Below are 20,026 nucleotides of genomic sequence, written 5' to 3' on the forward strand. Positions count from 1 at the left end.
GGTGTGTCAAAGAAACTGTTTGCAGACGTGTTTTATTGATGAAACGGCCCCGCTTCCCCAGCCTACCCCCGATCTAGACGCTGTAATGGCTTCCCCGTCTAGCATCTCCCCACATGGGATCATTCGTGCCTGCAGATGGTTCAGAACTCATACTGGGCTAAAGGAGACTGATTTCTTCAAAGGACAGAGCTGAAGGCTGAGAAATCTGGCGAAGGAGCCTGGCCCGGGATGATGGGGCTGGGGAAGGGACGGACACCTGAGGTGGTGCAACCTCTTCTCAGTGTCAATTTCCTTAGTTCCCATTTTCAGCCAAGCGGGTTGGCAATCCAGGCTCTGTCCTCACCAAACCAAGGTCTGCAAGCAGGAGAGGGTTATGTAAAGCATGGAAGCTCAGAGAACTTAAGTCAGTTACTCAAATTCACACAGCTAGGAGTGGGGAGCGGGACAGAGATTTGAACCCTGACCTGTGTCACCCAAAACCCATATGCTCCCTGGCAGTGTGTGCGTTGGGCAGGGGAAGCGGTGGGGTTTGGGGCAGACAGACAGCAGAGCTCTCTCCCTACCCTCTCTCTGTAGCCAGTTACCAGGGAAATAGGTGTCCTAGACACACTGCACGGGAGAGGCAACAGAAGGGGACCGCTCTTGGTGTTGTCACTCTGTTTACCAGCCACAAAAGGCACCCACTTTTTGTCTATAGGAAGATAGCACACCAGCAGGGTCTCTTGGAATCCCAGAACTCATCTCTAAGGCACATAATTTGGGGTAGGGTGGTCCTCCGCTCCTGGTGCGCTGAAATGTCGGAGTGGAAGTTAGTGAGGCGGGAGGCTGAGAGGAGGGGAGTGATGGCGGGGATGCCGTTCAACTAATTATAGTAACGGTAGCTGCCATGGTTATTTAACGAATGCCTGATAAGCACTGTGTATGCGTCGTCATCTCATTTAACCCTCGTAAAAACTCTTGAGGTCAAGGTTGTCACCATCAGTTAGAGGGTGTTGGAGAAACTGAGCCTTGGAGATGAAGTGAACTGCCCATAAGTCACTCAGTAAGTGGCAGGGCAGGCATTCAAACTCATGACTGCTTCCCTCTGAAGCTCAGCCTCCCAAACACCGACTCTGTGCCTGAGACAACCCCACAGTCCCCACCCGAACCCATGCCCCCAAGTCCTCGGCATTTCAGCGGCACACTTTGTGCCCCTTCATAAATAAATATTAATTGAAAATATCAGTGCTGCAGCCGCTAACGCAAGCTGCTGAGTTACCACGCTGTGTCCTGGTGATTAAACCCTTAGTTGCATTGTCATATTCTCAGTTGTCACGGTCCCCAGACATCCATCCCAGTTGAGATGGGGGGTAAGAAGGAACTCGGGGTGGTGATGAGCACACACAGATTCCTGTCTGTGCTGGTGTCCACTCCTTGCGTCAACAGCTTTCGTTATTTCCCTGTGTGACTCTTGCTCTCCTTTACCAGCCCTCAGCTTAGTCTGAGAAGTCTAAATGCTGCCTCTCTCCGTCACAAGCTGGTTAAGAAACAACTTGGATTGTTACTGTATTTTTTAAATTTTTTTTTAATTTTTTGGGAGTTTGGGATTGACATATTCACACTACTGTATTTATTTATTTTTTAACATCTTTATTGGAGTATAATTGCTTTACAATGGTGTGTTAGTTTCTGCTTTCTAACAAAGTGAATCAGCTATACATATACATATATCCCCTACTGTATTTAAAATAGATAACCAACAAGGACCTACCATATAGCACAAGGAACTCTGCTCAATATTCTGCAGTAACCTAAATGATTGTTACTTTAGATAGTGGCAAACTGGATGAGGAAGGGAGGTGGTTCCCCGGGGAGGGGGCTCCAGGACTCACTTGATTTTTATTTCAGTATGACTTTTGAAATCAGGAGAGTAATCCCTCCTCCAATTTGATTTCTCCTTACACAGAGTGCTAGAATCTGAAAATTGTTTCCCTTTTCATTTTATGCAACTTGAGAACTCACAGGTCTTTCTGAGGCATAATAACAGGATGGCAACTTTAGGACCTGAGTAGGAGAACCAAAGAAGTAGTGAACGTGTGGGTGGGGATCCGTCATTGGGACAATGGCCTTTTAGTGCCTAAATGTTCTGGCAGGAAGCAGAGCTAAACTCCAACTTGGCCAAAACCTTGAAAAGTTTCTGATCAAGAAGACATGGTAAATAGGAATTAATTGTTCAGCCTCCATTATTAAAAACTGTAACATATTATTCATGGTCCTTTTTTAAAAAGATTTTTTTTTTGTATCCCATCTTCGAAGATAGCTTTAGTGAACGCAGTATTTATACGATTGTTCACAAGTTCTTTCTTGACTTTGGTTTTCTCTAATCCTGGTTTTCTACCATCCAAGGTGCCTCCTTGTCCTGGACACCAACGCCACCATAATGCTTTGAGCTCTTCCATGGCAAATTCTTCTCTTTGGGGCCATTTTCAGGAGCTTCAGCCTTCATATTGGGGCAGGAGTAATCCATGAAGCTGTCTTTACCTATTGTACGAGATTACTCTTGCCAGGCACATGTTCTACTGTGTTGGTCTATGGAGTTAAATGAAATATGGTCTTTGCCCTCAGAGAGTTTGCAGATTAGCTGGAAAATAGACAAGTACCTAGGTGGGTACCAAAGTCTGTCAAGATTCCTTTGGTTTCAGGTGATAGAAAATTCAACTCAAACTGATTTAGGACAAAATATAAGGGAGATGGGATAGATTGGCTCACATAATCTCAAAATACAGAGGTATCTGGCATCAGGCATGGGTGGATCCAGCTACTCATTGCATAGCACCAGGAACCAGTCTCTTTTCATCTCCTGACTCTGGAAATTCTCTCTTCATGGTAGCTAGATAGCTTCTGGCAACTCCAGTGGGGCGAAAGCTATTGGGAATTTGAGTCATGTATGTACTCCTGAAACAATTACTGTGGTCAGAGGGAGTGAAGATGCTTATAAGCCTGGCCTATATCAGGTGCCCATCTCTAGAGTCGGGGAGAGGGGTCAGCCCCACTTGTATGATATGATCCAAGAGCTGGGGGAGGGGGGCTTCCAAAGAAAAATTTGTTATCTGAAGAAGGGGCAAGAGAAGCCAGGCAGCTAAACGTACCAGGGCTCTACTGTGTACATACTGGCTAGCTTATTCCATACAGTGTCCTTTGGGTTGGTTGGGCATGCTCTAGGGAATATCATTAATCATTGGAATTGCCTTCTCCTTAACAAGCAACGTCCCTCCAGCTTAAGCCAGTCTGGGTTAAATAGACCGTAAGTGTAACCTGCAAAAATCTGACCCAAATTTGTTCTCCATTGCAGTGACCTGGACAGAAATAACATCACCAGGATCACCAAGACCGACTTCGCTGGACTCAAGAACCTCCGAGTCTTGTAAGTAACGCGTGGCTCTCCAGTGCATTTTCACTCTCAGCTCTTCAGCCTTGTGAAAATGTCCCACTGCCCTGACATCACACCCCCAAGCACTGGGCAACAAGAGTTCGCCCTTCTGCAGCAGAAAGCCCTTCATTAGTACATCCAGGTTTCCTTCCCCAGCTGTCTCGTTCTGTGTCTCCATGCTGTAGGCTGGGCTAGACCAGTGGAGGAAGTCAGTTCCAGTGACGGGGAACACAGAAGGTTATACACAGATAAATCAACATGCCCAGCTTCTAGGGTGACAGCAGGGTCAGGTTGGCTAACCGTGCTTCCCTTCCATAGAGATGAGAATTTCTCCCCCAGCCTGTGAATTAAAAGAGCAATCAGGACCAAAGTTATTTATCTTGTTGCTTAATGGAGAGGAGGGGAGGAAGGAGGGAGAGAGTCAGACAGGGTCAGAGCCCTTGCTGAACACTTGCAGCTGTGCAGACAGGTAGCAAAATTTGAGAGGGGCATTGGTGCAGCAGGGGAGCAAGAAATATCAGGTTTCATTGCTAAATATTGAACACTTTCATCCATCCCTAAATCTGAGTGATAAGAAGCTGCCCAAATTCTTGTCCACTGACGAGTCTCAGACATTCAGAGGTACAAGAGAGGAGCAATTGGACCCTCTTTCCTTCTTTACTCAGAAGGTGATTTGGACCCATAAATGTGGCTCCAGACCTGGAGTGCAGCCTGGGCAATCCGGCCACTGCCTTGGTGTTTGTCGTGTCCCGGAATCTTGGCTGGCAGGTTTTTACTAGAAGTAGCAGCTAAAGTCTTGGTATCTAAAGCCACCTCCTTCTTTTTACTCATGGCCCATTATAATACAGTGAGTTGTATTCTGGGGACTGGAAATATTAGGTTCTGGTCCTGACTCAGAATTAACTGCCCATGTGACCTTGGACCCTATTGTACTCCTTTGGGCCTTACTTTTCTCATCTGTAAAATAGGGAATGAGTAGTATATTAGTTTTCTAGGGCTACGGTAACTTTGTACCACAGACCGGGGGGCTTAAACAACAGAAATTTATCGTCTCACATTTCCAAAGGCCAAAATCAAGGTGTTGGCAGGGTTGGTTCCTTTTGAGGACTGTGAGGGAAGGATCTGGTCCAGGCCTCTCTTCTAGCTTCTGGTGGCCTCAGGGATTTCTTGGCTTCAAGATAGCTGTCTCTGGGTCTCTCTGCATTGTCTTCCTTCTACGCATGTCTATCTCTGTGTCCAAATGTTCCCTTTTTATAAGGACACCAGTCATATTGGATTAGGATCCATCCTAATGGCCTCATTTAAACTTGATTACTTAGTAAAGACCCTGTCTCCAAATAAAGTCACTTTTTGTTATATTGGGAGTTAGGGCTTCAATATATGAATTTTGGGGGGCATGCAGTTTGACCCATAACAAGTATTTAGAAGTCCTTCTAACCCTAATAGTTACGCATATAATGCTTTATGATTTTGAGACTTTCACGAACAATGTGTTTATTCTCAACTGAAACCTGTGGAACATTACTTGTGTCTCATTGTTTTCCTGATTGAGAAGTAGATGGTCATGATGATGACGATAACTGATGTATATATGGTACCTTCCACAGACCAAGCTCTGTTATATAGTTATTAACCCTTATCTGCCCAGAGGAAACCGGCACAGATAGATTAAGTGGTCCCAAGTCCACACAGCAGGGAACTGAAGGAGGAGGACTCAGAAGCCAGAATGTGTGCTTTCTAACCTCCATGCAGTGCCTCTGTTCATTTGTGCTACAGGAAGTTTAGAAAACCAGGAAGGTGATAGTCTAGGAATTTTGTAAGTGCAGCGTGATGTGCAAGTGGCTGACCGGAGTTTCCCTGAGCAACAGGGTGTGGGACTGCTAGGATCTGAGTGCTGGGCCTCCAGCTAGCAGATGCTCTCCCCTCGATGTGGTCTCTGGTCTTTGGGCAGTGCACCCCCCCCCCACCATCCCTGGAGGGAAGACCCTACCCTCTGCCAAGTCTTTCTTTTGCCCCAAGCAGTCATGCGTCTGTCAAATGACTGGCAGCTCCGACAAGTGTGTGTGGATCAGAATGGAGATTGGGATAAAGGTGGGGGATTTTCATGGCTCAGTTTTAGGGTGATTTTTATTAAAGAGATGTAGGCAGTAAACTCCTAATTCCAGGTCATTTACCACCTTAAAGAACAAACACTTAACTTCTCTATTTTTTTCCATTTTTTTCCCCCCGGAATCTGTGAGAAATTTCCTTTCATACAAGTCAGAAATTTCACCTAATGCTTCATTTTTCTAACAAAGTCAAAAACAACCCTTTGATTTTCTTACCATTACATCAGAAAGACTAATAAAAATTCCAATTTCCATATCTGCTCTCTGCAGATAGAAAGTTTAAAATAATCACAAAAGATCATATTTATATCCTCTGGATGGTCTACAACATTCCTTTGACTACAGTTTATCTTTTCAGTTAATTGGTACATTCTTCTTATTTTGATAAGCAGTGCCGACACCCTCCCCCTCCCCTCACTTCATAGACTCTATTAATATACTGTGTTTCATTATCTTCCTTAGCAACTCAAAGACAATCCCATTCAAGTGGCCCTTTATTAGTGTGAAAGAATCTGCTACGTGGGGTAGCTGAAATGCTTTCTAACTGACACCAATAAAGTATCCAGACGTTTAAACCATATTTTCCCTCAGTCTATTCTTTTTAGCTGAGTAACCTAGACAACTATCTTTTTGAAAAGCTTTCATCCCACCTCGGCGTATTCCCTGTATCTGTTTCTTATTTACAGTTTATAGTGAAACCAGAAAAGACTCAGTCGTCTTGAATAATTTGAGCCTACCACCCATTTCCATGCAGAACTGTTAATATGGTGCAGGTGAATGGGCGAAAGCAAATAAAATGGAGATTGGGGAACTTCGGCTTCATCCAGAGGTTTTCCCCAAATAAAGTGCATTCAAGGGGAAGATATAAGAATTGCTTATAACAATTCTTTCTTCCAAGGGGCAGGAATAGGAAAAGGTCTCTTCTGGTGGTATCAATTATATTCCCTTTCTTAGTAGTCTGTTGCAAGAACTCTTGCAAGTATGCCCACGATGTGGGAACCAGCTTTATCCCAAATGGGGTTAATAAAAGAGTTAAACTCCACCCCAGCCATCATCACATGGGGGGCGATTTCCGATTCTGATCCAGTGTTAAAAGTAAAAAAAATAACAATGCCGAAAGAACTGAAAATGAGCACAGTCTGTGTCCCTCTAACTCAGAACAGATTCAAGCCATAGTCAGCCCTTCTGGGTGTCCAGCCCCTCCTGGATCCCCGGGTCTCCTGCATCTACTCAGTAAGATGAGAGTGATGGCGATGGTTTTAGCACAAACTCCTGAATTGCATCGCAGCCTAGAAGTCTGGATGGGAAGTTCACAGCTCATTCATTCAGTGATCCATTTATTCATCAAGTGTTGGTTATTTCTTGAGCCTTTAAAGACCAGGTACTAGGCTGGATTCTGATCGGTCTAGGAAGTAGATCCAGAAGAGACCCTAGCTACCTTACCAGTCAGTATCCCAGCAGGACAAATGAGGAGAGCTAAATGAAGATTTATTTGCAAAGGTGTGGGTGAGATTAAGAGAAACCAGGAAGAGTTAGTTGGCGCAGTTCCCTGGGGCTAGCAACAGCGGTCACTAGGTCACTAGTACCCTCTGAGCCTCAAGGACCAGTGGGAGGGAGTGGTTACCTGAGCCCAGCAAAGGAAGGACTGCCTGTTAGCACCTGGGGTCTTAGGTACAGGAATGCAGTCAACCTGCAGTGACTTGGGAGGGAGGGAGCTGGGAATAAATCCCCCACCTCACTCCCTCTTCTCGCACCCTCTCATCTCCTGCTGGTGACTCCCTTTGGCTGAACCCAATAGGAAACCAGAGTCAAGGAAGCTTCTTGATGAAGCCGGTCAAAGTTAGCCTCCCAGGGCTTGAGCAAAAAGGAGGAGGGGCAGGTATCAACCATCCCTTCTACTCCCCTTTCTGAAAGAAGCTGGTAGTGTTAGATTAATTAGGACAGAACTAAGAGATTCCTCATGGGAGGTTGGAGTTAAGACTCCTTCAGAAACCCTGAGGGAACGTGACGCTAAGCCACCCTAGCGTTGTTCCTTGTAACAATTGGGAAGTAATGACAGCAAGCTCTGTGATGGATTGATTGATAGTAAAAACCCAGCTGAGCAAACCCCCAGTCACAAATATTGAACTGGTTCCCTGTTTAGCAAGATGTGCTAGTGTGAGTCAACTAGCTTTCCAAGGCCCTCCTTGCCATATGGCGGGATGGAAAAGGAAGAAAAGGGAAGGAAAAGAACATTTATTAAGCCTCTGATTGTACTCCAGATCCTGGGCTAGATAACTTATATACTTTATTCCACTTTTATTCTTATAAGGACTTATGAAATGTTTTATTTGTGCTATTTCACAGATGAGGAAACTGAGTCTCTGAGAGGTTGGCTAGATAATTCAAAAGCACACCATCAGCTAGTAAGAAATCAGGAAAGGGATTCTCAACCAAATTTGATAAGCACACCGGATTGGGAGTTAGGTCCACCCTCACTAGCTGTGTGACTTCATACAAATAATTTCTCCTTGGGCAAGTCTCTTAACCTCTGTTCCTGGGAGCCCATGTATGTTAAGTGAGGAGCCTATATGAGGCCGGCCTACAGGGGCCAGAAGCAACATAAATGTGTGAATCGGAGTGGATGAGGACTCTGGCCTCATCCAAAGTTGTTGATATTTGGAAATATGAGAGCTGATTTTGGAGTTTCTTCTGTGGGGTGTGTATGTGTGTATAATATCCCGATTTTTTTTTAAATGTTTGCAACAAATTCACAAAAATATAAAATATCGTTGAGCCCATACAAAATATCCCCATCGCTCTGATAGTCGGAAACTTCATGTGTCCTGGACTAGCCTTTTCCGTAGCCTTTGCAAAGGTGTGGGTAAAATCAGTGTGTGCTGTGGTCCAGCGTCCTCTTTAGTGTTTTATTCATTCACCAAGTCTATGAAGTGGCTGCTGTGCTGGGCACCTGTGTTAGGGCTGGGACTGTGAATGAACAGAAGACCTTACCCTCTTGATCCTTAGGCACAGTGAGGAAGATGAACTTGAAGATAAACACAAGGGCCTGCGTGTTAAGCCTAAGAAGTGCAGGGGCTTATGAAATATCTGCGAGGTGGAGGGTTGGCATGCAAGGAGTTATTGTGAAGTGAAGGCCAAGCTTCCTCGAGGCTACTCTTCCTTCCTTCTGCTTTTCCGTCAGGTGCCTCAGGGCGCCTGTCCTCCTGTCTGATCCGGAGGAACCCACAGCCCTTCTACACTCCACCTACCAAAGAAACATCCTTCAATCACCACTGCATCCCGGCAAAGTCCCATTCAGCCACCAGGGTCAGCCCTGGATGGAAACTATGCAGCCTCACTTCTTCTCTTTTCTACTGTTCAGCTAATCCATTTTAAGCTGCCATTTTTTTTTTCAAAGTTAGGGAAACAAATGTTTCATTGTCTGCTCAATTCTTAGGATATGCCACATGCATGAATCAAACTTCTAATCATCTGCTTGGAGGACTTTGGAGGTCAGCAGAGCCTGTGGCTGGGAGGACTTAGCTTTTGTGACCATCACCTTCATGTTGGGAGCCCTGGGCTTGTGGAGTTTCTGGCACAGGCAGGCACCCAACAATAGCTTCAACCTTTCTACGAGGTGACCCAGAGACAGAGTGAGCAGAGAAGGCCCTTTTCAATGAAGTATTTTTGAATCCTTGGAGGAGGGAGCTCCGAGGGAAGAGATGCTGAATATATGTGTGGTTTTTATAAGAAGCAGCTTTTACCTCTTCTTTTTCTGTGCAACATCCTGCAGTGCTTGGGAGGGTATTTGCTGAGAACATTCTTAAAATAGAGGCTTGGAAACCAATCTGTCAGGTAGAAGTATGCAGGCGGTGAAACCCTGGTTACCGTGACACCAAGCTGGGATGTGAATTATCTTGTCCCCCCAGACTGATCCTGGCTGAGGGGGCCCATCCGAGGGTCGAGGGAGGGGCTGAGTGACCATGCCTGCATGGCCTGCAGCCTAGTACGAGGATCCTGGAGGCCCGCTTGTCCTTGACCATTGCTGCCTTTGTGGTTCCAGGCATCTGGAAGACAACCAGGTCAGTGTCATCGAGAGAGGCGCCTTCCAGGATCTGAAGCAGCTGGAGCGATTGTAAGTACAGCACAACCTCCTTTCTTGAAAAGCCTTATTTGTTTGTAAATTGGCTTCGTTGTGGCCTTGCTAAGAAAAAAAAAAAGGCTCCAATGTTTAATAAAATGTTTGCTATTATATTTAAAGCACATTAGATGCCTGCTAAAGAGACACTGAAACCCATTTAAACTTTTTTTTCTTTAAAAGATGCTAGAATTGGCATCTGGGGCTTGTTTTTCTGCTTCCCAGCCTTGAGCTCTGTCTTGGTAGCTGTACGTGGGGCTTGTTCCTGCCCAAGCCTCAGCCTTCCCTTCTGTGGGGGAAGAAGGACCTCAGTTAGCTATCCCTGTCATGGAAACTAGCGTCAGAAACTCCCTACTCCTATACATGGGTAGCAGGCTCCCTCCTCGGGCCTTCTCCTCTGGGCCCCCTCTGCCCCATTGTCATGGGAGAAGAAGGACAGGCGGGTAGGCGAGGCCTTCGGTGTGCCTGTATCTTCTCTGAGGGAGCATCAGCCTGTGTCAGGAAGCCCACATATTTCCATGAGAGAATGCATTGCCAGTGGTTTAAAAATAGGCCACTGTTCTGACTCTGACAGAGGGAGAGAGCAAAAGGGGTGGGGATGGGAGATGGATGGAGCCTCCATTCGTGTGGTTGATTAATGCTTTTGCAGAAAACTCTCGGGTCACTGTGATGAGGAAGGCTGCTCAGATAGTTAAGTGGGCAGCTTCCCCTTTCCTCGGTTAATCACATCTGGCAGCTCATAACATCTGGATATTTGCTTTCTGCCCTTTGAGAGGGGATTGTCCCCAAGAGCACTTAGTCATGCTGGTGGGCGGCTCTTTCCATGCTTCCTTCTGTATCCTGGTTGACCTGATATTTCAGCCTCCTTCTCCTGCATTCGGGGGACGGGCCTGCAACAGCTCTCTGCTCCTGCAGCTTAAGAATCTTCCCATCTTTACCTGTTCTGTTTTCAAATGTCATCTACAGAGATGGGCTTGGGTAAGGTATAGGACTTTCCACCAACTTGTGAGCTTTGTAATCTGCCATCTTTTCCCTTGGAGTCATTCCATCTGGGGCAACCTGAGAAGGGGAAGGGATATTACCCAGCAAAATCCTTTACTCCCCGCTCTGTGTTGTGAACTGTCTCATTCATTGCTCTCCTTCTGGGTCAAAGGTCAGCATATGTTCTGTTGTTGGTTTGAAAATATGACTTTAATTTCTTATAAGGGAAAATAGAGATAAAAATAATGAATGTTGCCTCTATCTATACTTTTAAGTTTCTGAAAATGTTAACTCTTCTCCTTATTTAGACCAAGGGGAAAAAAAATAAAGGTACTTATTGAACCTGCTTCCTTTGTATGAAATAGTCAACATATACATGGAAGAATAAATACAAAATCCTTTGTGAGAAGGCCACTTCTTGCTTAGTCTTCTGATTAGAAGTATAAATAAATTCCCAATTCATTAATTTCATGGCTGTTGGGAAAGAACTAATTGAGTACCTTGGACATGCTGGGAACTATGCCAGTATATTATATGCTATCTGTTATTTTATCCCCACAAAATTCCTGTGAGGTGTGATTACCCTCATTTTGCAGATGAAGAAACAGAGGCTGAGGGAGATGAAGCCAAAGAATTGTCAGTGGGGGGAGCCAAGGTTCAAAGCCACATCTGTCTGACATCAAAGCCCACGTCCTTTCATATTTCTCTGCTGCAGGCATTAGATGAAGTGTGATCTTTAGCAATGGCCCTGCAAATAGCCTCTCACATACCCATTGAACTCCAGGGAATATCAGTGGCATAGTCTAGCAAAAGGCGCTTTTCTTTGGCTTGGTCAACATGGCTGAAATACCTTGCACGTCTGAGGGACTGAGAGCATTACAGCTGTAGGGTAAACTTGGCTGTCTCTCTGCTTTGGTGTATTAGGAGGGTAATGCTAGCTGCTGTACTAGATAAACCCTCAAATCTCATAGCTTAACAGGGTGGAAGTTTACTTCTTATTCATATAAAACCCAGTAAGGGCATTCCTGGTTGCTGGGCCTCTCTCCTCGAGGGGAGACTTCGGGACATGGGCTCCTTCCTCTCCTTGACTCTGCCATCTTTACATCTCTGCTTCCAAGGTACCAGTGTTTGTCGGCATCAAGCTAGTGGAAGGGAAAACAGCAGGAAGGATTGTACATGGGAGGTTTTCATGGGAAAGACCTGGAAGGACTACATGTTACTTCTACTGTTACATACCTTGGGCTGGAACTCAGTCAAGTGGCCACAGTAAACTGCAGTGGAGGCTAGGAAAGTAGTCGAGCTATATGCCCTGGAAGTAGAGTAAACAGGCTTAGTGAACAGCTAGCCAGTTTCTGACTTATATTGCAAGTGAGCTGAGAAGTACTTGGTCAGGAAGAAGAATGGAAGTATAGGTAGCTGCACTAGTATGTACAGCTACACAGGCGCTCTCATTTAAGGCCTTTCAGTGTCGGTGTGTGTGATGTGATCCTGACTAGTGTTTATCTGGTTTTGGTTATGCAGTCTGCCCGCAGACAGAGGACTATAGAATGGGAAAATACAATGTATTTGCTATTAACAACGGACGAGGTAGAGGGCTGATTGTGCCATCATCCCTGGCTCTCACTACTGGCTTACTTTACCTGTGTCTCTATATTTGGTAGTAAATTAATCTTTATTGATCATACTCTGAAAGAGGCTGGAAATTGTATCATTTCTGTAATGTTTATTTTCATTTGGAATGGTCACTATGGGTGTAATCTCTTGAGGCTTACAGGGAAAAGGGAGAGAACCCTGTCCTTCAGGTCTCTACTCAGGAATTCTCTATTCCTCTGTGAAAGGACCTCTGCGCCAGGCTGAGTTAGGTGCCCCTTTCCTCATGACAACACATGATGCTCCATATCATAGCACTTATGCCATATTTTAATTCCCTATTTGCCTGATTGTCTCTCCGCAGAACTATGAGTATTTGGAGATGAGGAATTATGTTCCATTTAACTGTTAATCTCTAAGCCTTGCACAAAGCATGATAGTAAGCACTTGTAGAATATTTATCAAATACTTAGGTTTTTGTTCTATACCAGTGGTTCTGAACTGGGACCAGTTTTCCCCGCCAGAGGACCCTTGGCAATGTCTGGAGACATTTTTGGTTGTTAAAATGGTAGGATGTTAATAGCATGTATTGAGTAGAAGTCAGGAATGTGGCTAAACATCCTACAATGTACAGAATAGCTCCCACAACAAAGAATTACCCAGTCCAAAATGTCAGTAGTGTTGAGGTTGAGAAAGTCTGCTCTTTCCCTGTTATGTGTCAGATGCCATCTTAGTCACGACATAGGCCATCTCATTTAATCCATATAACATTATGAGGTTAGAATTATCATGTCCTTGATGTGACAAAATATAAATTTCAAAGCATTGGCTAAATATGCCTACTCTAAATCTAATTTAGCTCGAGCTCGCTTCTGATTTCCAGGAAGTGAACAGGATAGAGGAAAAATATAAATAAAACCAGGAGGAAACAAGTGAATCCTGTAGCTGGGACATTCTGCAAGATAACTGCCCTGGTCTCTTTAAAAAGTCAGTGTTACGAAGGAGGTGGGACTTGACTGTTCTATATTGAAAGAAGCTTAGGATAGAAACAGTAGCACAAAACTTGGCAAGGTCAATGGAGTTTGTGTTTGAAGATCTTTGAATTATGCAGAAAGTGATAATAGTGCTAATGTTTATTGCCTTATTAAATCAAAGATTCATTCTGTAATCTGTAAGATAACTTTTGAAAAGAATAGTTAAAAAAAATATAACCTAATAGAGGGAGAAATGACATAGAATGATACCAAAAAATGTGATTAATTCAGATAAGGGAACATAGAATAAAATGAGACAAAGAAAACAAATAGTAAGATGATGTATTTAAATAAAAATATATCATAATTATTTTGTATGAAAATGATTAATACTTTAATTAAATGACAGATTGTCAGGGTGGATTAAAAAATAAATAATAATTATATGATTCTTTCAAAAGATGAACATTAAGCATAAGGAGAGAGAAAAGCTGAAAGTAAAAGGTTAGAAAATGATACCATGAAAACACTAACCAATAGAAGGTTGGTGTGGCTGTATTAACACAGATAAAAGACTTCAAAACAAGAAACATTAATGGAGATAAAGAGGGATATTTCATAATGATAAAGGAGTAAATATACCAGGAAGGTACAGCAAATCTATGTTTGTATGTACTATTATGTATAGCGTGCATGTATGTATTATGTATAGTACATATTAAAAACATATTCTGAAAATACAGAAAACAAATATTGACAGAACTAATGGATAAATAGATAAGTTCATACTCGTTTAAGACATGGTTCTTGTAATTGATGAACAAGCAGACAAAATTGTTAGTAACAATATAGAATATTTTAATGACAAAGTTTGCAAACCTGACCTAAGTGAAACAAAGAGAACAATGAAACCAACAAGTGCAGAATAAACATTCTTTTCAAGTGCATACAGAACTTTTATCAAATACTGATATAGAAATCAGGTCTCAACAAATATCAAAGGATTAAAATCATAAGGAGTATTTTCTCTGACCACAGTAGAAATACAGAAATCAATAAAAAGCATTAAGTGGAAATTTTCAAAGTATTTGGAAATTGAATGATATTCTTCTAAATAACCTTTGAATCAAAGAACATTTCACTGTCTAAATTGGAAGATATATTTTTCAGAATGTTAATAAACACACAATATATCACAAAGTGTGGATGGCAGTCAAAGCCATGCCCACGGGAAAACGTATAGCCTTTAAGCATATTATTTGATTTATGTAGAGTATATATTTAAAATGAAGTAAGGCTAAAATCTTTATTAAAATACCCAGCATAAGAAGCTAGAGAAAGAATAACAAAGTAGAAGAGAGAAAATCAATAATACCAGACGTATGTGAAATAGAAAAACTCTAAAAAACCAAACTTTCATTCTTGAAAAAATTATAAAAACCAGCAGGACTTATTATTAAACAAAAAAGAAAGAAGACTAAATTACTAACATAAAGGATAAAATGGGGGACATAACTATGGATTTTACAAAGATGAAAATGATAGTAAGAGCAGATTTTGAAGAACTTTATTTCAATGATTTTAAAGATTAAGTGAAATTAAAAACTGAAACAAGGAGTAGAAAGTATGTATAGTCCTAAATCTAATTAAACCTTTAATTAAAATATTTCACTAAGAACTTTCTAAGCTCAGATGGCTTCGCCAGTAAATTGCACCAAAGTTTTAAGAAATAAATAGTATCAATTTACCATAAACTCATTCTATTAAAAAAATGACTTTTGTCATTTGGATAGCATAACCTTTATAGCAAAACCCAACAAGGCATTTCAAGAGAAAATATCAACCAACGTATTTCATGAATATTTATATGAATTTCCTAACAAAATATTAGCAAAATGAATTTGGCAATACCTGAAAAGGATATATTACAACCAAGTTTGGCTTATTCAAGGAAGGCAAGGTTGGTTAAACATTTGAAAATCCCCCCTCTCAAATAAAAACATGCTGAAAAACTAGGATAGCAAAACCAAAGACACACAGCATCTACAATAAAGCTCGTTGACAAAGTATCCCAGTAAACGCCTGCCTCCTGAGTGTAAGTGGAGAGGGGGAGAAGGGGGCGCAGCAGATGGTTATAAGACTGTTGCATTGTCTCATCTGTGTGGAAGAAAGCAGAGGGAAGTCCTTGAGAACAGGAGATTAATAAAATTACCAACACGTACTCACCAGAAAACACAGTGGTCAAACTGAGAAAAACCGCCAAATCAGAAGGGAGTTTGATTAGATCCAGTTCATGGTGAGTACAAAGGAATCATGATGTGATAATGACTGATAGTATTTGGAGTATTCTGGGTCCTATAAATTCTTTAAACTAACAAAAACAAGACTCTTTTCCAAAGAAAGGCCTAACTTTGATAAGAAAATTTGGGGACTAGTCAATCAGAACAGGTACAGTAGTAGAAATGAAAAGAAACCTTCTTGATGAAAGTGCTAGAAATCACCAGAAGAGGCAGATCTTAGAAAATACAAGGCCATGTTTTTCATTAGTTTAACAACAACAACAAAAAACAACCCCAAGAATGAGCTCTCTAGACTCTTAAAGCTAAAAAAGCTATCACTTCCCACCCCTACCTCATAAGACTAAAGGAAATTTCTTTCATTTAAGAAATAAGCAACCGGGACTTCCCTGGTGGCGCAGTGGTTAAGAATCCGCCTGCCAATGCAGGGGACACAGTTTCGAGCCCTGGTCCGGGAAGATCCCACGTGCCGCGGAGCAACTAAGCCCCTGCACCACAACTACTGAGCCCGCGCTCTAGAGCCCGTGCTCTGCAACAAGAGAAGCCACCGCAATGAGAAACCGCACACTGCAAAGAAGAGTAGCCCCTGCTCGCTGCAACTAGAGAAAGCCCACGCACAACAATGAAGACCCAACACAGCCAAAAATAAATAAAATAAATAAATTTATTTAAAAAAAAGAAAAGAAATAAGCAACCAAGAGGATTATGATTGAAGCTCATACAAAAATTTTTTATAAGAAAAATGAAGATTAAGAAACATAATAATCTGCATAGAAACAATGAAAACATGTAAGAAAGAGGTACCCACAAAACAGATGAAAACTATAATAGATGGTTCAAAACTAGCTACACAAATTTAAGACTTTATAAACTCTAAAAGACCAACATAAATCTGAATTTTAAAAACTCAGAAATTAGATGATTAGAAAAGAGTAGGATTTGAAAGGAAGGGCAGAGAACTCAAGAAACAATTTAGAAATAAAAGAAGTCATTTCAAAGTAAGTACTGCCAATACTGAAGAAGAGCAAACTTGGAAGAATTACACTATCCAATTTCAAGACTTACTATAAAGCTACAGTAATCAAGACAGCATGGTACTTGTGAAATATTAGACATATAAATTAATGGAACAGAATACATAGCCTAGAAATAGACCCATTTGAAAATAGTCAGCTGATTTTTGACAAAGGAGCAAAGACAACTCAATGGAGAAAGAATAGTCTTTTTTTTTTTTTTTTTACTTTTTATTTATTTATTTATTATTTTATTTTTGGCTGTGTTGGGTCTTCATTTCTGTGCGAGGGCTTTCTCTAGTTGCGGCAAGCGGGGGCCACTCTTCATCGCGGTGCGTGGGCCTCTCTTGTTGCGGAGCACAGGCTCCAGACGCGCAGGCTCAGTAGTTGTGGCTCACGGGCCTAGTTGCTCCGCGGCATGTGGGATCTTCCCAGACCAGGGCTCGAACCCGTGTCCCCTGCATTGGCAGGCAGATTCTCAACCACTGCACCACCAGGGAAGCCCAAGAATAGTCTTTTCAACAAATGGTGCTGGGACAATTGGATGTTTATATACAGAACACTGAACCTACACAAACCTTACATCTTATGCAACATTTAATTCAAAATGGATCATAGACCTAAATGTAAAACGTAAAACTGTGAAACGTCTAGAAGAAGACATAAGCGAAAAAATCTACATGACTTGGGTTTGAGGATGAGTTTTTTGATATAAAAAGCATGATCCATGTAAAAAAAAAAAAAAGATCAATTGAACTTTTTTTTTTTTGAACTTTTTTAAAATTAAAAACTTCTGCTCTGCAAAGGGCAGTTAGGAAAATGAAGAGACAAGTCACAGACTGGGAGAAAATTTTTGCAAAGCATATATCTGGTAAAGGACTTGTATACAGAACATACAAAGAACTTTCAAAACACAGCATTCAGAAAACAAACATTCCTACCCACAAAAAAAGAAAGAAATGAGCAAAAGCTTTGAAGAGGCACAACACCAAAGAAGATATACAGTTGGCAAATAAGCACATAAGGACATCCTGAACATCATTTTTCATTAGGGTAATGCAAATTAGACAACAATAAGGTACCACTGCACATCTACTAGAATGGCTACAGTACTAAAAACTGACAATACTAATTGCTGCTCAGGAGGTAGAGTAACAGGAACTCTCATTTATTACTGATGGTAATGCAAAGTGGTACAGCCACTTTGGAGGACAGTTTAGCAGTTTCTTACAAAGCTAAACATAATTGTATTTTATAATCCAGATCAGTGGTTGCTAGGGGTTTAAGGAAGAGGAGGGGATGGAGGGTCAAATAGGTGAAGCATGGGAGAGGGGGTCGCTGAGAATGGTGAAACTATACTGTGTGATATTGAAATGGTGATGCACAACATATGCATTGATCAAACCCATAAAATTTGACAGCACCATGAGTGAACCTTAATGCATGCAAATTAAAAATATCATTTAGGAAGTTGGAGGATCCCACGATGGAATGCACACTGTGATGGATGTGTGAATCAACCTCACTGAAGGTGATGGGGAAAAAGGTGCTGACCAAAGTAGACTTGAAATGAGTGGAGTCTATGAGACTAAAGTCTCATAGACTTTAAAAGTCAAAAGGAATAGCACATAAGAACTGTACTCTAGTTGACAGAGTTGTTTCCCACAGAGGTAAGGGTTAACAATTCTGAAATCACTACACACGTATATTGGAATTCAACAGTGGAAAGACAAGCAGTGTCGTTACAGACTAGCAATGGGGAAAGCTAAAATGACCCATGTGGTAACGGATTAGAGTTAGAGACACCAGTATGAACAAATGTTTAACCTAATGTAGATACTTTCACTTAATACAGGTGGACATATACATAGAAATATTTATTGATATGTGAATATACATAGGTTTTTATACAAGCAAATATTTCCTTGCTCTGTTAGCGAGAAGGCCTAGAAGCAACCCAGATTTTGGTTTCTAATCAGTTCTCCAATAAAAAGAAACTAAGATGTCTTGGAAAAATGGGTTGATTCTAGGATGGGGGCATGAGATAAGTTGTGCCAGAAAGGAAGTGCTCAAAACAACAGCAACGCTACAATTATGGGGAAATGTCAAAAGGACATAGGAGCCAACTGAAAGAGCTCCTAATGGCCAAAGCTGAAACAACTTGAGCAACAAAATAAATGAGTATCAGATTACAACCAAAGTATAAAATAAATATCCCTGAGTTCATAGTAATATAAATAAATGATTGAATAAATAAATGGGGAGAGGAGAAATCACCCATCCAGAAGAATTCTAAGGAATTTATGTAGATTTTCTGCCCTCAAGAAGGTAGAGCATAACTCTTCACTCCTTATGTGTGGACTTTGCGTAGTGACTGCCTTCAAAGGAGTATGAGAAAGGGAGGGTGGGGAATAGTAACTTTATAGTGGAGAAATATGACACACACTCCCTCAGCCAGGTGATCAAGGTCCATATCAAAAGTGGTAAGTCATGTCGATAGTATGTATCTTTGATATGATGTAATGAACATAACAGTTCCCATCTGTGATCTTCATCTCAAAAACCCATCACCCCAGTCTACTGAGAAAAGCATCAGACAAATCTCAATCAAGGGCTGTTCTAAAAAACATGTGAATAGTCCTCAATACTATCAAGGTCATCAGAAGCAAGACAAGTCAGAAACGGTCACAGCCAAAAAGAGCATAAGGAGACGTGACGACTAAATGTAATGAGGCATCCTGGATGGCATCCTAAAACAGAAAAAAGTCATAGGTAAAAATTAAGGGGCTCTTTTTTTTTTTTTAATTATTTATTTTATTTATGGCTGTGTTGGGTCTTCGTTTCTGTGCGAGGGCTTTCTCTAGTTGCGGCAAGCGGGGGCCACTCTTCATCGCGGTGCGCGGGCCTCTCACTATCGCGGCCTCTCTTGTTGCGGAGCACAGGCTCCAGACGCGCAGGCTCAGTAGTTGTGGCTCACGGGCCTAGTTGCTCCGCGGCATGTGGGATCTTCCCAGACCAGGGCTTGAACCCGTGTCCCCTGCATTGGCAGGCAGATTCTCAACCACTGTGCCACCAGGGAAGCCCCAAGGGGGCTCTTAATAAAGTATTAACTTTCATTAATAACAATGTATCAATATTAGTTCATTATGGCAAATGTACTATATTAATGTAAGATGTCAAGAATAGGGGAAATTGGGTGTGAGGTATATGAGATCACTCTGTACTATCTTCCCAACTTTTATGTAAATCTAAATTAATATAAAACATTAGTTTTTATTTTTTTAATTTATTTTTATTTTTATTTTTTTAACATCTTTATTGGAGTATAATTGCTTTACAATGGTGTATTAGTTTCTGCTTTATAACAAAGTGAATCAGTTATACATATACATATGTTCCCATATCTCTTCCCTCTTGCATCTCCCTCCCTCCCACCCTCCCTATCCCACCCCTCTAGGTGGTCACAAAGCACAGAGCTGATCTCCCTGTGCTATGCGGCTGCTTCCCACTAGCTATCTATTTTACGTTTGGTAGTGT

General features: G+C 41.9%; 1 protein-coding gene across 2 annotated transcripts in view; it reads left to right on the forward strand.

The window, feature by feature from the left end:
* The window catches only part of SLIT3 (slit guidance ligand 3), a 619,558-nt gene that overhangs the window by 42,623 nt on the left and 556,909 nt on the right, over positions 1-20,026 (forward strand). For both annotated transcript variants that reach the window (XM_082456399.1, XM_082456400.1), the window contains exons 2-3: positions 3,332-3,403; positions 9,560-9,631. In XM_082456399.1, the coding sequence (XP_082312525.1) occupies positions 3,332-3,403; positions 9,560-9,631 (144 nt within the window). The remainder of the gene's footprint in view (positions 1-3,331; positions 3,404-9,559; positions 9,632-20,026) is intronic.

The sequence above is a fragment of the Balaenoptera physalus genome (genome assembly GCF_965194825.1).
Source record: "Balaenoptera physalus genome assembly, chromosome: 3".
NCBI classification, from domain to species: Eukaryota; Metazoa; Chordata; class Mammalia; order Artiodactyla; family Balaenopteridae; genus Balaenoptera; species Balaenoptera physalus.